The sequence below is a fragment of the Poecilia latipinna genome, unplaced genomic scaffold (genome assembly GCF_001443285.1).
Source record: "Poecilia latipinna isolate Pla-1442-1.1 unplaced genomic scaffold, P_latipinna-1.0 Scaffold466, whole genome shotgun sequence".
NCBI classification, from domain to species: domain Eukaryota; kingdom Metazoa; phylum Chordata; class Actinopteri; order Cyprinodontiformes; family Poeciliidae; genus Poecilia; species Poecilia latipinna.
This window is the reverse complement of record NW_015113082.1, coordinates 151033-162260: the sequence shown is the minus strand read 5'-3', so window position 1 is coordinate 162260 and position 11228 is coordinate 151033. Positions and strand designations below refer to the sequence as shown.

At 36.2% G+C, this 11228-nt stretch overlaps 3 protein-coding genes across 6 annotated transcripts in view; all 3 read left to right on the top strand.

Annotated features, from left to right (window-relative positions):
* The window catches only part of kctd13 (potassium channel tetramerization domain containing 13), a 7925-nt gene extending 6880 nt beyond the window's left edge, over nt 1–1045 (top strand). Inside the window, exon 8 of the mRNA XM_015039286.1 lies at nt 285–1045. Within this exon, the coding sequence (XP_014894772.1) occupies nt 285–374 (90 nt within the window). The 3' untranslated portion in view covers nt 375–1045. The remainder of the gene's footprint in view (nt 1–284) is intronic.
* A 644-nt stretch (nt 1046–1689) lies between these two features.
* On the top strand, nt 1690–6347 carry hirip3 (HIRA interacting protein 3). 3 transcript variants are annotated; one of them, XM_015039283.1, is made up of 8 exons: nt 1690–1849; nt 3115–3235; nt 3475–3622; nt 3910–4281; nt 4368–4522; nt 4704–4851; nt 5402–5500; nt 5832–6347. In XM_015039283.1, exons 1-8 carry the CDS (start codon nt 1776–1778, stop codon nt 6017–6019), a joined length of 1305 nt encoding a protein of 434 aa, XP_014894769.1. In that variant the 5' UTR covers nt 1690–1775; the 3' UTR covers nt 6020–6347. The 3 variants fall into 3 exon arrangements, with proteins under 3 accessions (XP_014894769.1, XP_014894770.1, XP_014894771.1); XM_015039284.1 differs by having other exon boundaries at nt 1691–1849; nt 4371–4522; XM_015039285.1 differs by having other exon boundaries at nt 1691–1849; nt 5835–6347.
* Nucleotides 6348–7418: 1071 nt separating this feature from the next.
* On the top strand, nt 7419–10804 carry antkmt (adenine nucleotide translocase lysine methyltransferase). 2 transcript variants are annotated; one of them, XM_015039282.1, is made up of 6 exons: nt 7419–7529; nt 8017–8159; nt 8238–8342; nt 8421–8561; nt 9193–9243; nt 9626–10804. In XM_015039282.1, exons 2-6 carry the CDS (start codon nt 8106–8108, stop codon nt 9848–9850), a joined length of 576 nt encoding a protein of 191 aa, XP_014894768.1. In that variant the 5' UTR covers nt 7419–7529; nt 8017–8105; the 3' UTR covers nt 9851–10804. The 2 variants fall into 2 exon arrangements, with proteins under 2 accessions (XP_014894768.1, XP_014894767.1); XM_015039281.1 differs by having other exon boundaries at nt 7419–8159.
* Nucleotides 10805–11228: the final 424 nt, after the last annotated feature.

Genomic DNA, 11228 nt, shown 5'->3' with positions numbered 1-11228 from the left:
AAGCCCTTGCAGGGATCCGGGGGGTGGATTATTTTTTTTTTTTTTTTTTAGTGAGGAGAGAGTTTAGTGATGTTTACAACAAAATCCATTTGCATATTTCAACAGAACGTGTACAAAGTCAACTGTGACTGAAACTGGTAGAATAATATTTCAAATGTTCATAACCTTCCTGCATGATACTGAATGAGCCTCAAAACCCATTTCTCTCGTAGAGCAGACCACCTGCCATCTATTGGGGTGTAAATAGTTTGAACTGGCAGCTTTGTCTGTGTTTTAATGCGTAGGAAACGTTTATCCGGGATGCGATGCGTCTGGTTTCTCTGTTGGAGGACGATGGTACTGCTGCACGGAGCCTGACTGACAGAAGTCGGTGAGGTTGAGCCTCGACATGTTAACACTGGAATTGAAAACACAAGCCATGTTTGTAGTTGTTGAGCAGCTCCGTTTTCTGTGTTTAAATTATTATAAATGCTGCTTCCAGCTTCTTCTTGTTTTTATTATTATTAATTTATAAACTTAATTTATTGTTTGGTATTTAAATTTTGTAAATGAAATCAATCTTTGTTACCTGATGCTTGAGAGAGTTTTGACTCTGCTCTTATTGAGCGCACTCTGAAGCGCTTGGCAGATTTTGAGATTGCTCCTCTAGATTAATGCAACCTGAACTTCTGGCTTTAGTTCAGTGTTTAAAAAAAAAGAAAAGAGCTGTGACTGTTATCTCGGTATGTTTTTCTGAGCCATGTTCACTCGTGTTTGCTTCATCTCACACCAAATCACAGGATTTTGCTTCAATTAATAGGTAATGCAGTCTGTAAAAAGTTAAACTAGTCTTGACTGTCATTTCAGGAGGGTTTAAGGTACTTTTTTTCCTAATTTCTTTTCTTTTTTTTCTAATTATCACTGGTGGTAACCTAAGCACTTACAAAAAAAATTAAGAAGGAAAAAACACATTGAATGCAAATGGTATGTATGTATGACCTTGGAAAATGCACTAATTTAACTTCCGTCCTGGAAATGTTTGAAATAAATTGCTTATCAAATCCGTCTTCTGCTTACTTTCTTTTTTTCTTTAACATATTAAATGGAGATAAACCTTAAATGTGGTTGACCAGCTTTAGCGTAGCTTTAGTGTATTGTTTTTTTTGTTTTTGTTTTTGTTTTTGTTGTTGTTTATCTACCCCTGCAAGAATTTAGGAAGTGCTAGGAGGTACCAGAGAGGTGAGGATGGACCTCTCCACTAAGTTCAATATTAGCTTGTTTGTCAACATCCTAATTGAAGAGTCATACTGCCAATGTGAGCCAGAATGTTGTCTAGCATTTGTCTGTGCAGTGGCTCTTTTGGAAAGGATTTCACTTGACAATCCTCTCGAGGCTGAGGATCTCCCTGTTAATCCTTCCACTCGATTTTTTGTACTTGGATACAGAACTCTGTGAAGAACCATCTTCATAACATTTGGGATCTTAATCATCTTAAAGCCAAAACAAATTCACAAGAAAAAAAAAGGCTTGGAGTATATCACCATCTGATTTATGAGTTTCACTTTATGAGATAACTAGCAAGAAATGTTACTCTTTTACGAAATACAGTCATATTTTGATGCTGTTGGCAGAAAAAGCGGGTCTTGTGTCCTGTAACTGCATGGAGAATAGAGTGTGGGACTCAAACGTCAAAACCTCCATTTTTTTTAAAGGGGGCGCGGTTGATTCAACGTCACTTCCGCCTATGTTTGAGAGACCAGCCGCCAAAAACCCAGCAAGCAGGGTAGCTGTTAATTATGGTGTCTAAGAAGGAGAAAATCGATATCCGGAGGTTTATAAAAGGTCAACTCCTTGATGAGCCAGACCTTAGGTACGTTTAACCCTTATTATCATAAAGAAAAATACTAGCATTTAAAAAATACCCGCTATTTGTGGTCATTATTCATCTCCACGAGTTCTGTTTGTTACTTGCTGTTGCTTCTTTTTGATAAGGAGATGTTTGCCTTAACTTTGACGCCGTACACAGATATTCAATGGTCATTTAGACGCTCTAATTGCACTTTCTTCTTTTAGTGGTTTAGAGTTCAACCACAAGACTGATCTGTCAATTGGCGACTCAGCGTGTCAGTGTTTTCAATTTATTTTTTACGGTTCAATAGTAATAAGCTGAGCTACCTGTCCTGATTATAGTGTTGTTTGATCTAACTACTCGTTTGAGAAAGGTTTATTTCATTCCGTACATATCAATCGGCCCCCTCTAGTGACAAACTGTTGTCACTGCAGAAATAGACCCACATGTTTTCTCTGTTTTGGTTTTTCTGGAAAATGTTTGCTTGAAAAATAGCTGTTTGGATATGCATTTAAATATTTAACTTGCTGCCAGTACACCTGATTTTCCCCACCGTGGAACAATAAAGGATACATTTCCGTGCTAATCTTTGCTACTATAAAATGCCATGAAATAAAAATTCTAAATATTAGGGACATATAATTGTGGTAACTGATTTCTATTGTCCTCTAAGGTATGTTGTTTTTTACAGTTCTTTGAAAGAAAGGAAGGAAGAAAGAAAGCTTTCCTCTTAATTCTCAGATTGGTCAAGATCTAGTGAGGGTCCAGGTGGTTCCAAATCAGACAGATTTTTGTTTTGGGATGCTCAGGGTGCAGACATGTTTATTTATTTATTTGTTTGTTTGTTTGTTTGTTTGTTTATAATCCTTCCCAAGATTTGTGCTTTGACACAACCCGGTGTTGGAGGTCTGAAGCAAATTTCTGTAACTTTATTCCTTAGTTTTTGTTCTGATATGCATTTATCAGCTGTGAAACCTTAAATTGTACGTAATTAAAGATAAGTAAAAATCAGATGTAGCTTACTTCTGAGTGTCCTGGCAAGAAGTGTGAATATTTGTGTACGTACATTTTTATTTTTTTTTTTTGCATATTTAAAATGTCGATATCTTCTTTATATATTACAAAAATGTTTGACAAAATGTTTTTACTTTTTGTGTGCATTTAAAAAAAAATAATCTATGCCCACATCATTTGTAGAATACCTCTAAACATGACATTCAGTGGAATCATAGATTCATCTGTGAGTTGTTCCATCCTGCTCATCAAAAGTGTTTATTTTCTTTCAGCACGCTGACCTTAAGAATATTGAGAAAACGATACCTGGCTGAAGCAGGATGTGAATCATTGAGCTCTGAAGCAAAACAATATATGAAACAAGTTGTGCAAGAAGAACTCATGAAAATGCAGGTATCTTAAACAAAAGGGTTGTCAAGCCTTTAATTGTTTGCTTCAAAAATACGATTTATTTTTTTTTTTGTTGTTGCAAGTTGGTGAACCAAAAAAAAAAAGAAGACAAATGTTTCCTGATGCAGAACACTGCACCTGCATTGGTCGTATTGCTAACGTGCTAGCAGTGTGTTTTTATTGTTCATGCAGGAAGTATTTGTACTTCTGTTTTTGCAGTAAGCAAGTTCTGTTTACTCTAGGAAAATGATGAGAGTGAAAGTGAGCCGGAAACCAAAAAACCACAGAAGAAAAGGAAGAGAGAGAGAGAAAAAGAGGAGTTGGAAAGTGAAGATGAAACCGAATCCACAGCAAAGAAATCACGATCACAACACTCTGGCTCATCATCAGGTATGAATTAGGTCTTTTGTTTAAATAGCTCCCATTTAAGTCATTAGCATGCTGCTGATTTGTTAATGTACATCATCAACAATTAAGCGAACGGTCCGTTTTTAGTTATGTTTTTATTCGTGGCCTGAAAGAATATGTCACAGCAAAACTAAACTGTCAGATTGCATTAGAATAACCTGCTAGAACATGAAATTACTGATCTTAAGCAATATGGATGCAGCAAATGTGATGTTCATGAGGAGAGGTCACCAAGACTTTTTTCTTTTCCTTTATGACGTTCATGACAGATTCTGAAGATGCGCAGAACCGTGAAGCAGGAAGTCAAAACAAAGAACAAATTAGATCTCAGTCTAAAAATAAAGAAGCAGCAAAGGAATCAAACCAGGAGAAAAGCAAAAAAGCTAAGCGGCGTGTCACAAGCGACGAGTCTTCAGATGAAGAGATGAATGAGTCAGAAGAGGATGGGAACGAGAGTCCGAGTCCAGAGGAGACGGTGAAAAAGAAAGTCAGTGCTGCTGAGAGCAAAGAGACGAGACACGTCGATGCAAGTGGAGGGAAAAAAACACCAAGGGGCGACGAGGAGAGTGAAAGTGATGCAGACAGTAAGTCGGAGAAAAGTGAAAAAATCAAGGATGGTGATTCTTCTGCCAGTGAAAAAGGTAACTGTTCAACATGAGTTTAATATGTTTAACCATTTACACAATAGTATGATTAATGCTGTTGAATGTCTTGTCCTTGTGCCAAGTAGAAGAAAATGCGAAGAAGAAAAATGATTCAGACTCGGATTCATCATCGCTGCCATCTTTGGACGAAGAGAAGAAAAGCGACCCAGAAAAAAATAAAAATGTAAAGATGAAAAAGAAAACAAAGAAGACAGATGAGAAGAACCGAGGCCCAAAGGTGAGCTCTTCGCTGATGCAAGAAATCTCAACCCGAGCGTTCATGATTTCAGACTTTTTTTTAAAATTATTTTATTTATGATGGTAAGATGACTAAAGAAGGTGCTGCAGTACTGTTGTGATTTAAAAAAAAAATGTTAAAACATGTCTTCATCTCCTCAGTTGTCTTCTTGTTCCTGCAGGATGAAGACAAAGCAGTCGTGCGACTCAAACGCTACATCGCCCTCTGTGGCGTGAGGAGGAATTACAAGAAGCTACTGGACGACTGCCGCTCCACTCGCTCCAAAGTGGCCGTTCTAAAGAAGGAGCTAGAAGACCTTGGGCTCCGTGGTCAGTGGGGATGTGTTCGTCTTTTCACCGACTTCAATCTTGGGCCTCTCTTTTTAACCGAGAGTACAAAATCATGATCAAACACCTAGATATACACCTCTGTTTATACTGAAAATGCAGAATCATCATCAGCCTCAATCAAGCATCGTAATTTGCTTTGAACTGCAGCATCTATCCTCAAAAGAGGGAGAGGAGGAAAAATGCCTCCAACATTTGAAAGGACAAAGACTGTTTTAAATTGTCAAAGGATCAGCAGACGAGCTCAGACTGACTCTTTTCAGGTTATTCTCTCATTCAGTATCTTCAGGTACTGGAAAACACAATCTTAACGAGATGAGATATTATTCAGCTGCCAGGACCTCTCTATTTTTCCTTATCTTTTGACATTAGTCAATAAAACAAACGTCAGTGTAGACTTGATTAAATTGCTGTTATTTGAATTTAACATTTATTAAGGGTGGTTTGCTTCTCAAATCACTAAATTCTCTAAATCAAATCACTAAATTATTACTCTGCCTTAAAGTAAAATGGCTATTCCCCTCTTGTGTAGGTAACCCCTCTATTGAGAAATGTAAGAAAATTCGATTGAAGAGAGAGGAAGCTCAGGAGTTGGCTGAACTTGACGTCCACAACATCATCTCCACCAAAGGTACGTTGTAAATATTTATTTTTTTTTGGTTCTTGGAGCCACAGATGAGTAAGCGCCTACAATACAAATACTATAATATTACTGTTAGATGGTTGTTGTTGTTTTTTAAATCCAGACACATTGATCAGCCACTAATGACTTTTGAAATCTGACAAGTTTGGATTTTATTCTGTTAATATACGCATAATAAATCTACTTTTTATATATATCTTCTACCAATTTTAATAACTGAATAGTTGCTTTACTTGTCTTGATCCGATATTGTTCTTATGCTGTTTAATAATAACTTTTGTCCTGCATAAGCTGATGATATGTCTACACTCCTTGCAAGCAGGTCGGCCGAGACGCAGAGGAACCTCAGCCATGCAGGTGCAGAAGGAACCTCCCTCCTCTTACCAGCGGACTCTGAACTCTGATTCAGACTGCGACCAGGAAAACGACGCTCCCAAAGGACGCAGAAAGATTTCAGAGTGGGCCAACCTTCATGGGATCATCAGTGATGATGCAGACACTGACTGAACACGGACTGTTCCACTTTTATACCATTTGTTGTTGACTTGTTCATAGTTAAGACTTTCTTTGTTACTGGAAGCTCAATACTTTTAATAACCTTTTAAGTAAAATTTGATAGTGATTTTTTTTGAGTGCTCTGATTAAAATAAAAGTTATGATTTCTGATTTCATTTGATTTTAATTTTATACTTTAAGCCAATTTTACATCTGCCTGTAGATTCCTTTAAATTTTGCAGACTGATAAAGACTGAAAAATCTGTCAGCATTTCCACAGTTGCCAAAGTATTTTCATGGTTTTAAACTCAAATTAAACAATAAAAACAAATCAGTGTGTTAAAGACTCGCAATAATGTGATTGGATTTAACAGCAAGAATTTCAACAGGAGTTTATGTAAAAACATTCTTCTAGCTAGGGTTACTGTGTATATACATTTATTCTACATTTTTATGTGAAGTTAAACCAGCTTTAACTGCATGTAACCTTGTTTATATTATAGAACTGCAGCTTAACAACAGAAAGAACAGAAAACTAGTTGCAACAGCGTAGTAAAAATATATCTTATTAGATATAGGCACAGGGTATGTTTATTTAGTAAGTAAGGACATTTCTAATATTGATCGGTTGGAATTGAAAATTTGTTTTATTGTATACAAACAGTAGGCATAGTTTTGAATTAAAGTTGATATTTTTTGTAGTGAACGTTTTTAGTTGATACGGTTGTGAGACCATGTTTTTGTAGCTTGCACTGTCTTTTTCTGTGTGTATGTTTGTGCAGCTCTTGCAGTGAAACTCAAGGTTTACTAATAAACCTCACTGTTCATCTTTCATTTGGGGGGGGGAGGGGGTCTGCTACAGTAAGAGCTTCAGAGGGCCGAGAATGAGTGACCTACCTGCACAACGTGTAGAGGGTCTCCTCCCTTCACACTGCATGGGCTGTTTAAGGACTATTAGGACTGAAGGCATTCAGCACGTTATAATGTGCTGGATGCCTTAAATCAATCAGTGATGCTTCATTGAGGACTTTATGAAGTCATGGCTAAAGTAGACCCCTGACTGTAAATAATCTGAACAGTCATGAGAATGATGTTTTTATTCTGATGTTAGAAAGTTCTTAAAGTAATATCTACATGGGTTATTTTGTTTGAGAAAATTATTTCTGTTCTTGTTTAAACCAATCAGTTATAATTTTGGTGGGAGTGTAAATAATCCCAAATTAAGCTCCCTGTTTGTTGTATTCCCTTTTTGGCACTTATCGCGTCTGCTACATTATGGCTTTAAACATAAGTACGCTCATCAATAAAACTACGAAATTCTAAGATTCCATATAATTTTACTTAGGATAAAATACCCGTATCCGGAACTTAAGTCTGCATTCAAGAATACGGAACGTTTTGTTGATGGACCTGTCCTACATGGTTTTATGTCCGCTCTCATTGCTTCAGGTCACTGAAGATTTTAGTTTCGAAAGCTTGAATTAACCGGAGTTTTATTATTAGCAGTATTTACGTTCAGGACGTAAGCGTTTACGTTTACTGTTGCTGTGTGAATATATAGGATTATTTCAGATAACGTTACACGATAAAGAAAATGAGTTTAGTGATGTAGGTTAACCAGTCCTAAATGCTTTTTAAAAAAGACAGGTCAACATCAAACCAGCTTTAACTGTATGTAGAATTCACTAAATTGATTATTTTCTCTAGATAATTATTATTAATATTATATTGTAAGTGTGCGGTCCGTTGAAAGGTGCAGTCTGAATCAATAATAGTGAAAGATAGGGATAAGTCTCTTTGCATCCACTCGTTGCAAAGAGAAGAAATACAGCCAGTAATCTGGTACTACAGTGTCATAAACTGGTCTTGTAGTCCAAACCGTACTGACTTTATCTTCTCCAAGGCTACATATTACGTGGGCCCTTTACATCATGGATATATAACTTTTCAACTGTGAATTGGACTCGACTCCCACTCATTTCTTGCATAAATGGATGATGACGCACCAGATGAGGTGTTTACTGACCTCAGGACCAGACACCTTGGAGGTTGGGGGGTTGTGCAGATAGCTGCTGGCACTGGGCTTGCTGTCTATGCCATGTGGGCTGGAGTCCTTCAGCCTGGCTTTCGGAGGGTGCCACTGAAGCTACAGGTTTGATGTGCATCTTTCTCAAAACTTAGGAATTGTAGGATAATGTTTGAATATGCTCTGAACATTCAGTTCTTGTAGGTCCCCTACATCCCTGCCAGCAAAGCACAAGTAAAAAATGTGATGACTTTGGTGAGAGGTCGAACAGGAGATCTAGTCGATTTGGGATCTGGTGATGGTCGTATTGTAAGTATGATTGTATGAACAAAAAAATAATAATTTCACCATACTGATTATCAGTTTTAAGTTGTGCTTTTTATTTAGGTTTTGGAAGCCTATCAGCATGGCTTTAGCCCAGCTGTTGGCTATGAGCTCAACCCCTGGCTTGTACGGCTAGCTCGCTTTCATGCCTGGAGAGCAGGTTGCCACGGAAAAGTTTCATACAGACAAGAAGATCTCTGGAAGGTTTGATATATTTCCCTTATTAATAATTCTACCAAAGCCAGTTGTATAAACAAAGTTTGCACCAGCCACCAACCCCCTTTTGACCTTTGGATTCCATGCATACTTAAAGTTACACAGAACAGCCATTATGAACCTTTAACCAGAGAAAACCTCCCAAATCAAAACTGCTTTTTGGTCTGTCTGTATTTTTTATGCAGACCTTTTCAGGTTTAATTGCAACTAAAACTGTAGCTTAAAATTCAAAGCTTAAAAAGATTGATAAAAAAGGAAAAATCTAACAGTTAATATTACTTGCATATTAGTGAGTACTGAACAGAATTAATAAAAATTGAAATGCTTAGTTCAGACAAAAACTTTATGTTTGCTTATATTCTATTGGTTAGGTTGTATAAATCTTTCACTTGTCGCTAGTCAGAACTTCTTTACTATTGTCAGTGACATATAAGAAACTACATGACCTTAGAAATTATTATAAATACAAAAACACCAGGTTTTTTTTTGTTGTTGTTTTGTTTTGTTTTTTGTTTGTTTGTTTTTGTTTTTCAAATGTTTAGAGTGTTTGTTGCTGTATTGTTTCTGCCTAAACCTGTAGCCTAAACCTACTTACATTCCTCTTTGTGTCCCACCTCAGGTCGACTTGTCAAAATGCAAGAATGTCACAGTGTTTCTGGCTCCAAGTGTGGTAGGTGCTGTTATGAACATATGTCTCATAGCTGGAAGAAGGTTTGGTGCCTCATTTTACAGACATTACAGAAACTAAATTCTTAAAACTGAAGGTCCTCAGGCAGGTTGACTCATTAAAATGCTTTTAAAACACTTACGTTACATCATAAGTTGACCATGGCCCTCCTTATTTGTTATTTTGTAAATGAAAATTGAGTTTCTTACCAGCATTATCCAATATTGTTTTAGTCAATTTAGGTGCACATTTTAAATGGATTGGTTCATCATATTTTTTGGTGATAAAAGTCTCATAAGGAATCTAGAAATAGCACTGTTAATGAAAATAGGCTTTCTATTACATGTAGGTTTTTGACTAATGTCTTGCTTTCCTGTATTTCTAGCTGTCTTTATTACAGAAGAAGTTGCAGGTTGAGCTTCCGGATGATGCCTTAGTAGTGGCCGGCCGTTTCCCCTTCCCAGACTGGAGCCCTTGCAGGCTTGAGGGGCAGGGAGTGGACAGGGCCTGGGCGTACAGCATGCAAGCACAACGACAGCACACAAGTCAGAAAAATGGAAACCTCAGGCCAACAGTGAATGACTCCGATGATAAACTGGTTCAGGAATAACGATGGACTTTGAAGATAAACTGATGCACTTATTCAGAAAGACAAAGGTTAATCGGCTGACTTTGGGTTAACCATTCTGAAGTAGTGAAGTTTTAGGACTCAGTTTGACAGTTTTTACATTTTTAAAAATTTAGTATTTTAAAAAATACTAATTTTTTAAATTGTGACATCAGTTAATCTTGACAAAGTTTTCAATATCACACTGTGGTTTATTTATACAGGTGCTCAATTAAAACACTGGTATAAATGAGACAAAATAAAACCCATGGAAAAAAGACTTGTGCAGTGACCTTTGGCATATTGATTGAGTTATTGGAACAAATTTTAGTATAGAAAAACTACTATGCTTGAAATGTCCTACTTTCCGGGTGCACTGTAAGTATCTTTACTGTCCTGTAGAACTGGATTTATATTATTCATTTTTTGTTTGTTTGTTTTTTACTTGCCATATCTCATATTTTAGATTGTTTTAAAACAAAAGCTGATGAGCAAAATTGCTCTTGCATTTTTTACCTGCACCATGATAAATAAAAAACCTTTAATGTGTTCTATAAGTTATTGTTTTGCTGTTGAAACTGTACACCCATAACTGATGATTAAAGGTGCTGCATTGTGACTTATAATGTAGATAAGTATCATACGTTGATATCATATTTTGATTACAATGCGAGCAATGGAAACCAAGTTAAATTTCTTGTTTGTATCCACAAACCTGACAAATAAAGTTGATTCAGATTCTTATTTTCATGAACAAATACGGTTCACAGTGGTGCATTGACTTTTATATTTAGCTTTAATGTGTTTTTATGTTTTACACACTTGTCTTTTGTGTATTTTTTTCTGACAGAGATAATCTTTTTTATGAAACATACTGTATTTATTTTTTCCTAAGCTATAAATAAAAGTATTGCTTATTATCTTTCTATGGCTAATAAATTGCCCTTCAATGCAGAATGTCAGTGTTGACTCAGTTTACCTATTTTGACATCAGCTAAGTGTTTCCCACTCAGTATTTAAGATTTGTGTGATTCCAAGTCAGGTTGACTATTTAAACCACTGTCTCTTTTTCCCCAAAGTAAACATAACTTATATCAAGTTACACAAGTCACCACAGGTCAGATCTTCCGGTGTTTTTTTGTTTTGTTTTTTGTTTTTTTATTTTTATTTTTTATTTATTTATTTATTTTCCGTGTCTGAATTTCTTCATTCAATTTTTAGTTTTCAAAATAAAAGTTCCAATATATTTACAATTTAATTTTCCTTCCTGTTTAATGGAGATGCAGATCCTGCACAGTGAATTGCTTGATAGAGCTTGATGGGCATTATACAATTAAATTGGGATCCAATTATACTGTATGATAGGAAATTAAAATCTGTC